This window comes from Papilio xuthus, unplaced genomic scaffold (genome assembly GCF_000836235.2).
Source record: "Papilio xuthus unplaced genomic scaffold, Pxut_1.1 DF826933.1, whole genome shotgun sequence".
Classification (NCBI taxonomy): domain Eukaryota; kingdom Metazoa; phylum Arthropoda; class Insecta; order Lepidoptera; family Papilionidae; genus Papilio; species Papilio xuthus.
The window spans coordinates 5,550,385-5,564,985 of record NW_013531716.1 but is presented as its reverse complement, the minus strand read 5'-3'; the positions used below and the strand labels follow the sequence as shown (position 1 = coordinate 5,564,985).

The 14,601-nt window shown below is 32.2% G+C and overlaps 2 protein-coding genes across 2 annotated transcripts; both read left to right on the top strand.

The window, feature by feature from the left end:
• The first annotated feature begins 4,850 nt into the window (after positions 1 to 4,850).
• Positions 4,851 to 7,637, top strand: LOC106122055 (uncharacterized). Its single transcript, XM_013317904.1, has 5 exons — positions 4,851 to 4,939; positions 5,562 to 5,781; positions 6,028 to 6,161; positions 6,593 to 6,748; positions 7,450 to 7,637. The coding sequence occupies exons 1-5, from the start codon at positions 4,876 to 4,878 to the stop codon at positions 7,599 to 7,601; spliced, it is 726 nt and encodes a 241-aa protein (XP_013173358.1). The 5' UTR covers positions 4,851 to 4,875; the 3' UTR covers positions 7,602 to 7,637.
• Positions 7,638 to 8,721: 1,084 nt separating this feature from the next.
• Positions 8,722 to 11,506, top strand: LOC106122054 (circadian clock-controlled protein-like). Its single transcript, XM_013317903.1, has 5 exons — positions 8,722 to 8,832; positions 9,126 to 9,345; positions 9,904 to 10,037; positions 10,909 to 11,064; positions 11,335 to 11,506. Exons 1-5 carry the CDS (start codon positions 8,754 to 8,756, stop codon positions 11,484 to 11,486), a joined length of 741 nt encoding a protein of 246 aa, XP_013173357.1. The 5' UTR covers positions 8,722 to 8,753; the 3' UTR covers positions 11,487 to 11,506.
• The last annotated feature ends 3,095 nt before the right edge of the window (positions 11,507 to 14,601 follow it).

Genomic DNA, 14,601 nt, shown 5'->3' with positions numbered 1-14,601 from the left:
GTGCTACAACAAACAATCCTCCAGAGATCTCTGATAGGTAACACAACAAAAACCATTTTCTACTTTAAAAGTAAGTTTATCGGCTTTCGATCTGGAATCTGTTCGGCACACATTTGTACGTCTTTGTGCCCCTTATCGTGAGGATTAATCGCTGTAAGAAAAGCTTTGGGACCCGACAACGATTTTTTTCAACTACACTCTTGTAGAAAGTTATATTAAATATTTATTTACAAATTGTTTCTAAGTTTTTATTGAGAATAATACAATCATTCTTTTTACATTAAATTGAGCCGCAAACTACGTAATTCAATTCAAAAATATAACACTTTTACTATTTCCATTCATTCCCTTCAATCGTCAGTAGTATAATTTTTCAGTTTCTCATAAAGCTGTGACGTTATAAAATTTACTTTTGCGGATTTTAAAGATGCTCATGTAAGTGGGCAGGATCAAATATAACAATGGCATTGTAAAGTAGGCGGGTTTTATTTATTGCCTGTTGTGATCATTGCACATTATTAAAGATTTATGCGCAAGCATTAATTCTTTACCTGGATTTGATACTTGTATGTCATATTCAGCAGGAATAGTATAGTAAAAGTACGTTTGATCCTTGTAATTTTTTACCAAGTTTACTTTACGAATGAAAGGATAAATAATGACACTGGTTATTACATTAAAAAGCTTGTTTAAATTAGTATCATAATCAGCTGAACATACGACTCCACCGAAGGGCTTGGAGCCTACGCTAAATTAACGGTTCCTAGGTAATAGTCAACCATTCTGGCCAGGTGCGGGTTGGTTGACTTCACACGTGTCTTTGCCTTTCTTCGCATGGATATGGAGGTTGTAACCGTGCACCATAAGCACGTCGGGTAAATATATATATGTAAATCGAAAAACACTTTGGTACATGGCGGGATTTTAACCCAAAGACTGCAGATTGCAAGTCAAGTGCTTAATAACTGAGCCACCGACGCTCGTAATAAATTCACTAATAGACTTCACTATATTCTCCCTAATATAACAACAACTATTAAAGAGCATTTACTTATGATAATTTAGTAAATAACATTATGTAATTAATTCATGAACTGTACAAACAATATCCTCAAACATAATTAACGGTCGGTGACAGGAATATTGTAACAAACATGAATTCTTGTTGCAAAGCTTTACAGCAATAATCGCCTGCCCTATCATATTAATAGAAACCCCCGACAACTGCAATAATGGCTATTTGCCATGCCTTTGTCAACGTGGGCCTGAATGGTGGCCGGAGGTGGGCACGTCATTATTCTGTCTGTTGAATCGACCCGTTAAGTTTGGGACAAACTAAATAGTGATGTGCCGTCGCGTCAATGTTGTAATCGACAATGATGGGTTATCGATAACACTACGCTAAAATTTGTTACGATATTAAATTTTATGTAAAGTTCACAAATTGATTTATAATGAATCATAGAGAAAACAAATCCAATGATACTTACAAAAACCTTTTTTTACACTAGAATAATTCCTCAATTATAAATTTTTATTAAAATTTACGATGACTTGTGTTTAACAAGGTTTTCATAAAGTTGATCAACCAATGATCCTTGGAAAGAGTAAGTATTGTTTTAATTTGGATTCTCGCTAAGCAGAACATGCGTACACACAGACAGATATTATCGACACTTTATCGACACGATTCTTACGTCCAAAGTACATCCCTTAAAAGAACACTATAGTTCCCACATTTTTTGTCGGCACGCAACCGACAGGGATTACCAAACAATGACGTGCGTAGACGCAGGCCACACATCATCTTGCAACGAGCAAAAACATTTTTTTTGCAGACGAATTTAATGGGATTCCGCAATTTATTATGGAATGCTTTCAGAAATAAAACTGTTCCATTTTAACAAACAGCGGTTGAAAGTAAGTACTGACAGAATAATACTTAACATAAAATGTAAGTGGTTTTCTGTTTTAAAAAATTATAGAATTTCTGTAAATTTAATAAATATAACTTTCTGTATTACAATTGAACGCGTTAGGAAAGAATTAATAAAATATTTTAAAACACTTCGTATTAATGTATCAATATTTTGACTTTTATCGCAATTTCCTTAAAAAAAGAGTCGTAATATTTTTTACAAACATAAAGTTTAACATTAAAAAGAGCTTTAATAATTCAAACGTATAATTTTACGTAAATACGAATAAAATAACATTTAATTAAGTTACATAAATATGAAAATCACAACTACGGAAGGCTCTGTCGAAGTAGAAGGCTTTCGCGCTTAATAGTTCAGCCAATGCCCGATAGATGTCGCTTTTATTAATTCTTAATTTTAACAAAAATATCCATATATGAAAAAAAGATTAATTTAAGCAATACTAAGGTTGTTACATAAATAACATTTTACTAGACAATATTTTTCATAATTTATTATAGATAAATATATATATACTATATATATACTAACATTTGATTGTTTGTTTGCATTGAATAGGCTCTTAAATGACATAACCGCTTTGAAAAATTATTTCACTATATATAAAAGCTATATTTATTATTAGATTTTTTAATTCCACTGACAAAATCGCGGACAACTGCTAGTGTATTATATAAGTAAGTAAAAGATAGCAATCATTAAAGGTGCTGGCTTAAAAACTAACAAAACTCTTACTTATATGCTAAATAAATTAACCTTCGTCAAATGACGTCAACTAATACTAGTAAAAATTTTATTTTCCGTGATTTACATAAAATAATTTTAGCGAGGATAAAAAGTTTGCGCTTGAGTAAAATTCATTTTATTTTTCCGACTAAAATTTAGTAAAAAAAAAGGACTAAAATATTTGGCAATTTTACACAATATAATGGCTACGTTTATAACAATGCTGCGTACATTAAAAATTATTATTAGTGTTAAGAAGAAAATCCGGAAATGGGCCAGTGTATTGACTCAACACTAGCCTTACGAAATTGTCGACGTTTGTGTCCCCTCACTGTTCATTCTGACACTGGACTTTGTAACGAAAGCACGTTGTTCACGCCAAAGGATTCGAACTAATAATGTCTAAAACTAACTAGTATTCAATTCTTCCTTTCTTACTAATATTGTAAATGCAAATCTTTAGATATATGCAAGGATAGAATCTCCAGAACGGCTGCATGGATCTTGGAAAAGTTGGCTATATCTGGAAGAACACATAGGCTACTAATTGCCTTTTTTTAAACCGAGCAGAAGGCGTCGCAGGCGACAGCTAGTATTCCATAACCATTACTCATTTCTAGTAATATGTTTTTAGTGTTGTTTTCTGTACTGAGAATTTGTAAATGGAATAATCAAGTCTAAAAGAAATAACTTATTTAAAATATTATACAAAAGTAAAAACTTTTAACATCAAAAATCTTCTTCAAAACTTGTCTAAGCATTTTCAATTCGATTAAACGTTACATTAACAATACACCTAGTATAAACAAGATATTTTAATTAAAAAGCGTGCGTAAAATATAAAGTTTTGCGAGATAAGACTCCCTAAATGTGTATTCCCACGAACAAATTCAGCCAAAATCTGATAAAACTCTCCGCCGATCCATTTTGTGCAAACTTTCCTTTTATCTCGACTGCGCGGGGATCGGAGGTAGAGCCTAAATTTGTATACGTTTATCGTTGTCTAAAAAACTTCACCGAATTCAATTTATATTCAATATTTTTGTATATGCCGACGACTCCGCGATAAGACTAAGACCGAGCTTTGCTAATTTTTTTTCTTCATTGACATTCAAACGGAATTTTTGGCATAAATAGGACGCATTGATAAATGTTAAATTGTACTATGTATAGTAAAATCATGATTTTGTAATTAAGTCGGACCTATAGAACTATTGCAAAAATTTATTTGTCAGGAATACAAGTGTCACTTCCCTACGACTTCTGTTTATATTATATTAAATAAGTCAAAAAGGCAACCGTATCTATTAGCTATTCTGAAATACGCATACACGTCGGTTACATCGGAGAAGAAAGCGACAGCAAAGACAAAACTTGGTTAAATCTTAATTTTTTATAGAATCGTACACCTTTTGGTTCATAGGTTTATAATTTATCATTCTACTCACTATACGTCCCCACCGAGGGGCTCGGCGCCTACCCTAAGTTAGGGATAAGGCCATATGCTGGCCCAGTACGTGCTAGTTTTTGCACACATATGCCAGTTGCATCACGATGTTTTCCTTCACCGTAAGAACGTCGGATAAATGTACATATGTAAATCGAAAAACACATTGGTACATAGTGGGAATCTAACCCAGGATCTGTACATTACAAGTCAAGTACTAAACCCGTGTGCCACTCACGAAATATAAAAATAATAATTAAATTATTTAACAAAAACACGTTAGAATAATATACAGTAAAGTATCTTGCAGACCCCGAACTAGGCTGAGCCTGTATCTCGGGGCCTAGGAGTGCACTAGCCATAAACAAAATAACAGTACGTACATATCATGTAAAACTAAGCGTGATATTATAAGACATTAAACTAAGTAATTTTGAACTGCAAATAATATCAAAGGATAGCATGTGTGTGTGTATGATTATGTGTATGTGAGAAAGTGTGTCTGTGTGTGTGCGTGCGTGTGTGTGTGTGTGTGAAAAATATATTTAGATAAATAATTATGAAAAATAACTATTCCATGTTTTTTTTTATTATAATTATAAAGATTTAATCTTATGTACGTAAATATTCATGTATAGCTTTGCAAAGTAAAAAAAAAAACTTAATGAAATTCAAAATAATAACTTTGCATAAATAGGTTTAAATTTGAGCAAAATTTTAATTCATTGAAACTAGTATACTGAACGTGGGTAGTTGTTCAAAATGTTTAGTTTAATTTTATATTTATTTTCATTGTTCTTCATTTTCGGTGCAAACAGTATTCCAAGTAAGTTATTCTTGAAATCTTCCGTTGGTACTCACGCAATTTCACTTAAACTGTACTAACTATACTGGAATCTTATTTATAACTAGCGGACGCCCAAGACTGACCGCGTGGAACTAAAAAAACTTAGTAGCCCGTGTGTTCATCCAGACTATCTTCTACATCTCTGTCACATTTCAACGGGATCCGTTCAGCCGCTCTGGAGATACCTTCAAACAAACATCTATCCATCCACCCAAACATTCGCATTTATAATATTAGTAAGATAATACTTAGTAACCCAATATCTTAACATCTTATTAATAATATTTAAGATAGATGTCACTACACTTTTTATGAATCCAAGAGTCACATCTCTAGGAACATTTGTCCCTGCCTGACACACCTCTATCGATTCATACATCTACGCATACATACACGACGATTTTTAGTGCTCTTTATTATGCCTACATACTGTTAGGAAGAAAATTCGACACTGTGCGGATGTATCGGCGCAACACTAGTTTATTAAACTATCAACGTTTATGTCCCATCACGAATCGTTCTGACACTTGATAACGAAAGCGCGCCATTCGCGCCAATGAATTCCAACAAATAATGTCAATAAATACCTAATCTATTTCAGACTCCATAATCGTTCCATGCAAATTAAATGATGAAGAATGTATGATAAAATCAGCAAATATAGGGATGCGAATCCTAGGACAAGGTGTTCCATCTTTGGGGATCGAATCTATAGACCCAATGAAAATTGATTTACTCGATATTAAACTTCCAAACATTACATTAACGTACAAAAATACAACTATGACTGGATATTCGAAATGTGAAGTTCAAAATGTCATGTAAGTATTTTATTTCTCCGTTCCCTTATTTTTAACTCGCTGCCGCTCGCGACTCCGTCCGCACGGTATTAAAAAAAACCTTATTAGTGGTCTATATGTTCTCCATCTATGCCAAATCAGCGCCATTATATCATCCAAATATTCGCATTTATGTTATTAGTAAGGCTGCAATTAATTTTACTATGCTTCGCAAGCTCTCAAAGAACCACATGACTAATTTGAATATGAAATTCTGGTTGTTTTTAGGTTAAATATGGATTCTCTAAAATTAAAATTTGATTTGAAATGTCCAGCGTTAGAGCTGTCTGGGCATTATTTTGTCTCTGGTGATCTATTATCACTTCATTTAGAAGGGCAAGGACTAGGTAAAACAAGCACAGGTAAATAAAAAAAAGTTTTTCATAGTATTTGAAATGGCAAATAAGCAGGTGACCATCGTGTTTCGCTATAATAGCGAAACGATACTGCCCATAGACATCTGCAGCAAGATAACAGGTTACAGATAGTTTGCCCACCTTCAATTGGCACGGAGGGTCTGAATATACGACCCCTTCCTCCCATGCCCTTTATATAAGCCCCTAATGTAATCTAACCTTCGTAAGAAGAAAAAGATGAAAATTTCGTATCCGAAACGAACACTCATCAGACAAAATGCGGAATTATTTTGACTTTACGTTTGTCTTAAAATGGTCTCTGTATTGCACAGATAGAGCTGGCCATTCGTGCAATATTCAAAGCGGCTGCAGATTCTACGTCTATAAAAATCTTAAGTATTTAGTGAACATAAATATTTTAATGTATAATATTTTAGGTATCTATTTGATACACGTGGACTTTGATTTGGAACGAATTACTGGTGAAGATGGAAAAACATATTTGGCTATAAAGAAATTCAAACACACTTCTGAAGCTTTAGAACCAATTAAATTTCAGTACGACAACTTATTTAATGGTCAAAAAGAATTATGTAAGTATAACATCAAAGTAGTATAACATAAAAAATAAAATAGTCTGTTGCAATATATTTATCTTTTTTGATTCAGAAATTAATTCACTAATCTAGCTAATAGCACTAATTGAGCTAATCTTGAATTACTAGAAAATGGTGTTCTTTTTCATAACGTCATGAATCATACCAGTCATGTAAAGAAAACAAAAGAACTAAGAAGAATGAGATAATGCCGATTTTATTCATTATCAGATACATACTAGCTCTAATGTTGCATCGCGAACGTTACATTTACTTACTACTTGACGACACAAGAGATCGCCAAAGTCGCCTATCTTAAGCCTTCTCCTGCCAGTCCATCGTTTGTAACTCCCACAGATCCAGCTCTGCGGCATCTCGCCAGCGGTACCTGGGCCGACCGATGGGTCGGCGGCCAGTCGGGGTCCTGAGATACGATTAGTTACATTTGGCAAAGATTAATCCTAGTTACAATCGGTCTACTTAAACATTCTCATGTGAAAATGCCTCTTTCAGACGTCTTAGCTACTAAAATATCTGCGTATTTGCTGGTGACACAGTGTTGACTGTTTTAATTTAAATTTTGTCATCCCTTACAATACCTTTGAATTAAAGAGGAACAAGAATATATGTCTGTAAGTGACACGGCAATCGAAACTCACTAGAGACTGTTTATTTAATTTAGTATCTTTGTTTTCCAGCGGACGCTGCTCATGCATTTGCACATGAACATTATAAAGAAGTTATGGCACCATTTCAAGACGCTGTTCATGATGTTCACTTCAAATATCTATCAAAGTCCATCAACCAATTGCTTAAAACTACGCCGATTGACAATTTGTTTATTCATTAGTTTTCTTAAGTTAATTAAATAAAGTTTAATATTTCACTATTTTATTTTAAAAAGTAAAACCTATTTCACACTATCGCATTGTAACCTAAAAATATGTAAAAAAGTGTTGACTTTGTTACACACACGCAATTTACCGGCCAAAACTCAAACCCACACTAAACACCCAAAATAAACACTGCTTAGAAACCAAACAAATAGAGTTTATAACATTTTATAATATTAGCTTAAAACGAGTTTTGAATTTACTGATACTCAGACTAAATTTTACATAATATGGATTTAATCACATAAATAAAAGCAATAAAATGAGAGCTACATCTAACATTTATTTCATCGCTGCAAACAAAACAAATAATAGTTGGACCAAATGCAATATTTAACAATAAATGAAATTAAAACAAAGGAAGGCTATGATGCAAATAATATTTGTTGACTATGAAACCAGTACTGTTTGCTGTGACATTTACAAAGGACATTTATACTCAAGGCCTCAAACAGAAATGTCCAGAATCTATACCCGATTTAAACTGCTTTTTGACTTCTGGTATAAACTACAAAAATTAAAAAGATGAAAAACAAAATACTAGTAATGATAATACGCTGGTCAAATTAAGCGAAGTTAATGTAGGAAAGCTATTATCTATAATTTGCTTAGAGCTAAAAATTACTAAAATTTCGTAAAAAGACCTCATCGATTCTGCAAAGATCCTAAAATCCTGGGGTTTCTTGTTATCAGGGTTAGGTGTAGATTAAAAATTTACCTGTTTAAATCCTGTTCTTTCTTTTTTAACGAGTCACCGATCCTGATGTAACGATTAAACTTTAAACTCGTATATTATTTATCTAAATTCCTAGCAATTTTCAGCTCCATACAAATTGTTACCTTAAATTGACTGGCCTCGATGATAATGTTAACATTTAAAATTTTAATGAACATGAATAAAATAATTTATGGAAGATAAAGAATTAAATAAGGTAGAAATACTTAAAAAAAAACAATAAAAAATAACATAAAGTTCTCATAAACGCAAATGCAATATATACCCATTTATTACTATAATTCATTGACCAGGATAGGAAAAAAATAATTAATTCAAAGAAACTTGTATGATGTCTGTATTCCATTTATTTCATTTTGGACAACGAGAATATATGGTTGCAATAATGTGCTCGTGGAAAATTTGTTTGCTCTCATTTTGTCTTCTATTCGAGCTGATAAAGTCTAGTTCAAGTAAGTATTAAATTTTATTTATTTCAGTAACTATCCGTCTTGTAAAAATAACTTAATTAGTAACCTATATATTTTCTAGACTATGTTCTAAATCTATGCCAAATTTTATCAAAATCCGTTCAGCCATTCCGGAGATATCTAACAAACATCTATCCATCTAAACTTTCGTGTTTATTATATTATATTAGTAACATTCTGAGATACAGTAAGAAGTAAGATTTAAACGCTTAAAACTTACAGAACGAACAATATTTAAAAAATAAAGAAGAATTTGATGTTCTTATTTGTTTTAGATTATGATATAAAACGATGTAGGAAGAATGATGAGATTTGCATGATTGAATCTGCTAGTCATTTTCTTAAATACATATCAGGAGGTATACCATCCTTAAATATTAAAAGCATCGATCCAATAATAGCCAATGACTTTGAAGGTGACAGTGCAAGACTTACGTACAAATTCACCAATAACTCTATAACAGGGTTTGCAAGATGTGATTTTAATCATATTAAGTAAGTATACGCATTTTAATGTCAAAAATTATTAGATTTTTTCACAAAAATCTTGCTGTAATGTTTTATACGGCATCCTTCTCTGTCATTTTATCCAAAATTTTTGCTACCAGTTTTTTTTTCTTGTTATTTTTAAGTCCAGCACGTGGATTCGCCTTTATCTCATATAGATAACTTACAGAACGAACAATATTTAAAAATAAAGATTTCGATTCGTTGCTCGTTTGTCCCCTTCTCCTATTAAAAAAAAAAGATAATAGATTTTTATTATAATACTTTTCTAATAATTGTTGTTACCATTCCTATGGTTTACGATAGACGAATAGTGTGATTCGAACCCTAGTCTCCATGATTGAATGTGTTTTATCGTACAAATATTACTGATGTAATCCCTAAACAGTTACACAAAGTTTTCATAAATACTTTAACCTACTTTTATTACGTAGGCGAGAACGAAAAAAGGTAAAGGTAAGTAGCGACGATTTCGTCAAAAATAAATGTAAAAAGAGGTTGAAATCTTTTATTATTGTCCATTAAACCATTTACGTGTGATTTTAGATTGAATTTGGATTTGTCAACTTTACTCTTTGATATAAAATGTCCTTCATTAATAATACAAGGGCACTATGAAGTCGCAGGAGAACTTGTTAATTTGCCATTAAAAAGGAATGGTACCTACAAAGTCACCACAGGTAAGATTTTGGTATTGCAAATTACAAACGTTTCTTAAGTGCATTAGAAACTTATTTCTAAATCATAGCTGTTTAAAAGAAAAATAAATGAAACTGGCAATTCAACTCAAATATTTTTTTTTATAAAAATCATTTCTTTTTTATGTTTCCTTTTACCTGTGAACAGTGAGAAAATATCGATGTGTTCCTCATAATGTATAGATTACAGTGATTAATATAATTTTCCGAAGGAGAATTTACTGAGAATTGGAAAAAAATACCATTTATTTTGAGGTTATCTGCTATTACTAAAAGTATTTAACCACGTCGTAAATCAAGAAATCTTCTATTATTTAAAATCTCATAATTCCTCTTAGACATAAAAAAGGAAAATGGCCGGTATTATATTTTTAAATATTTTAATAAATATGTTAAATAATAATTTTTTCTGTGGACTCGAAAAAAATAACTCCTATATTCAGTGAATTAAAATTGCGCATCAATTAAGACTTTTTTATCTGTCAAAAATGAACTTTATAGTTAAATCTTAAGATAAAGATAAAGATAACAGCTTTATTACTGGTTAAAACTTAATACATATTGTTCCTTATTTAAAAATTTGATCTTTTTTTCACAAACTGAAGGCTAACAAATCTTTTTTATAGGACCTTGACCCGCCTTTGCCTTTCTGAAGGTCAATTTAAGCAGATTAAAAATTGTAATTTAGTTAATAAAGATAGTTTTAAATCAGAAAACGTAATCATTTTTTGGAATACTCATGATTTTTAGGTCCCTATTTTTAAATGTTTTTAGTGCTCATTTTGCTACCAGTGAACGTTTTTATCTAAGGAGGTTTTTCTACTAACTGCAGTGATTGGTTTATATTTTATAGGTTTATATTTTATAAACTTCAATACGATGATCGAGAAGATTTTAGGAAAAGACGGAAAGCATCACTTAGCTATCCAAAAACACGTTGTTTCCGGACAGCCAAAGGAGCCTATAGATTTTGCTTTTTATCGCTTTACGCCAGATGCAGTTTCTTCTCGTAAGTGTAAATGTTAGTAATATATAAATGCGAATGTTTAGATGGATCGATGGATTTTTGTATAAGGATATCTCCAAAACAGCAGAACGGATGCAGCTGAAATTTGACATACATATAGAATATTCATTTAAGAATCATGAATTATTTAATTTCAATTAATATAAATTTTGTTTTTAAAATCGCCTAATAGATGGCGCTATTCATCATGATTTCTGTTTTTTTTTTTTAATTCAGATTAGGTTATAATAGAGTTTATATTACACTTTTTAGGTCAAGCGCTGGTTCATTTCGATCAAGACAGATACAAGGAATTACATGTGTTGACCAGGGACGCGTATCGTGCCGCAGTTTTTGGACCGCTATTTACATACGTCAACAGGTTTCTTGCGACTATTCCTTATGACGAATTATTTATGGATTAAAAAATAAAAATTGTTAATAACTTGGTTTTTTTATTGGTCGAGTCATCCATCACTGTATTCATGAGTTCGTAAAAAAATTATTTAAATGTAATAATATATTTAAATAATCTTTTACGCCACAGAAAAATACGAATGCTGTAGTTTTTTCTCATTACAAAATAAAAATAACGCCTAACGAATTATTACATGCAATAAACACTCTTAATGATTTCTATGTTATGGTCATAGAGTAAATATCTTCTAACAAAAAAGTGATATTTAATGCTGAGTAAACCCAGCGTTCAATGTTAGTCAAAATTAACGTTAAAAGTGAGAAAAGTCGATTACCAAAAATGTTGGTATTTAAAAAGTAAATAAGGAATTTAACTAAGCCAATAATTTTATTACTAAATATTTTGATACCCCTTAAAGATTTTTATGAGCAATATATATAATTTGTACTTTAACATAAATTATTTTAATTGTCATAAATTACACTAACGATTTAAGTAACCTTTTTGCTTGAACGAAAACACTGGCCACTACCCTAAGCAAGCTCTTTTACAAAATTTTATAAATCTGTGTGGTAATGCTTTTTTTAACAATTCAGTTGTCTGCGGTTATTTCTCGAAGCGGACTGCAACATTTCAACGAACTGGGCAAGCGCTATTAGACCAAAGAGGGCGTGGGATGCTCGTATATTTAGCCAAAGAATATTATAATATTTTCTGAGGGAAAGTTAATACTGTCAGCTATAAACTGAACTGTAGGTACATTGGTAAGTCTTTCTAGAATTATTTAAAAATGTAGATATTATAACCTCGCATATCCGAAGCTAAAAGTAAAAGTTATTTCTAATATATTGTGTCATATAGATATTTCATTAACCGTAGGTTCCTGAGACCACAATCTCTGTATAAAATGCCGTCATTATCTATGACAAAAAAGACATAACACTATGTTTTAAACGGGGATTTTCCTCTCAGAAAACCACGTTAAGCATTTTTATACTCTGAGTTATTAATATGATAAAAACTCAAAAATGACAAAGTCTTTATAAGCCTACTCTAAAATAATTAGCACTCCTCAATTACTTTACCAAGGTTGTTGTTTTCAAATTCAACTTCCTTTTTTTTTCAAGTTATTCGAGGTCTCTGTAGTAGTTTTTTTTTTTTATATCATAAGGTGGCAAACGAGCGAGCGGCCACCTGAAATCGCTGAAGTAGCGAAGTGACCGTTGCCCATAGACATACGCAATTGCATATGCGTTGCCTACCTTTAATCGTCGGAGGAGAGGATGCACAGAAAGAAAATATTTTCCCTTTCCATGCATCCTCTCATCCGGAAAGTCCACTTCCACTTCCCATCCTTCCCTTATAAGAAAAGGGTGGGACGGGAAAGAGGACTAAATTAGGCCTAGTAAATCAAAGCCAATTAAAATTTTGAAGTGAAATCGCGGTATAAATTACAATGCCACGTGGCAAGTATGTCATTACGTTGTATGTATCAATTCCATTTTGACAGCATCTGGGAAAAAACTGGTGAATTTTAAAGTCTAATTTGACATAGTTCCTATTTTTCCCCATACTTATTGTTTTACTTACACTAAGACTAAACACTCCAGCAGCTTCGGTGGCTAAGAGGTTAAGCACTTGACTTACAATTTGCAGATCCTGGATTAGAATCCTGCCATGTATCAATGTGTTTTTCAATTTTCGATTACCATATGTACTTTTATCGAATGTTTTTACGGTGAAGGAAAATTTCGTGATGCAACCTGCACATATCTATAGAATTTCAAAGATATGTGTGAAGTCAACTAACCCGTACTATGCCAGCGTGGTTGACTATGGCCTAGTCAGTCCATTATTTAGGGTAGGCTCCGAGCACCTCGGTGGAGACGTAAGAGTATCTGCTGATGCATCTGCTGTTTTTCACAGAAATATTTAATCGTGTCACGCTTTGTGTTTGTGCTGTAAAAGTATTGGTAACAAAAACGGCAAGTTGCTATCGACCGTATAATTAAAGCTGCCTCGCTTAAATGTCATTATAGTAATTACAAGACAATAATAATCAATTTGAATAATGACGCATCTATTGCAAGTCGTTAGTATTAATTTATCAATGACATTTTATTCTTAGCAACCGGCTTACGCTTAAGGAGCGTCGGTGGCTAAGTGGTCAAGCACTTGACTTGCAATCTGCAGGTCCTGGGTTCGAATCCCGCCATTTACCAATGTGTTTTTCGATTTCCGATTTACAAATGTTTATTTAAAAATAATAGATGGTTAAACATAGGAATCGCATCTCACTACCCGAAACACAGGTTTGTTTAGTTTTTGTTACACTAATTATGAAGGTATAAGTTTTTCTTTGGGACCATGGTGTAAGAAAAAATTCTGAGCGACAAGTCAGACCTGTTTTGGACAAGTCATAAAAGAAAAAAATTAATAGTTTTTTGAAATGAAATTATTTTGCACTTCGGTTGATCGTAATTTTTTGCGTTATTTTTTATTATTGTTGCAAATTTTTTGATGAACATTTTCCGAGGATATCTTACTAATATTATAAATGCGAATATTTTAACGGACGAATGGATGGATGAATAGATGTTTGTTTGAAGGTATTTCCAGAACAGCTCCATGGTATTTGCTGAAATTTGACATAGTTGTAGAACATAGCCTGGAAGAACACATAGGCTGCTAATTATTTTTTTCTTTAATTTCGTGCGACGGAGTCGCGGGCAACAGCTAGTTTTATATAACTATAGCCGCGTTCTGTAGGAAGTGATCTTTGGTTGCAATCTTTAGGGAAAAACGTTAAGAATTACCACAGCCTATATAAAGTTTCATGTGAATTGGTCTCTGTGTGGGTAAAACCGGTTCATTTGTCTTATATTTACTTTGCCTGTAGTTATGCAGTTTAACAAGCATAATTATACTTATTTCTTTTTTTTTTCTTATTACATAACTGTCTGTACCAGAACTTTGCAATGGCAAGCAATCTAAAAAAGTAAAGCAACAAGCAAATAACTATACTATTACTAGCTGTCGCCCGTGACTCCGTACGCGCGGGATTAAAAATAGATAGTAGCCGATTCTCAGACCTATTAAATATGCTCACAAAATTTCATGAG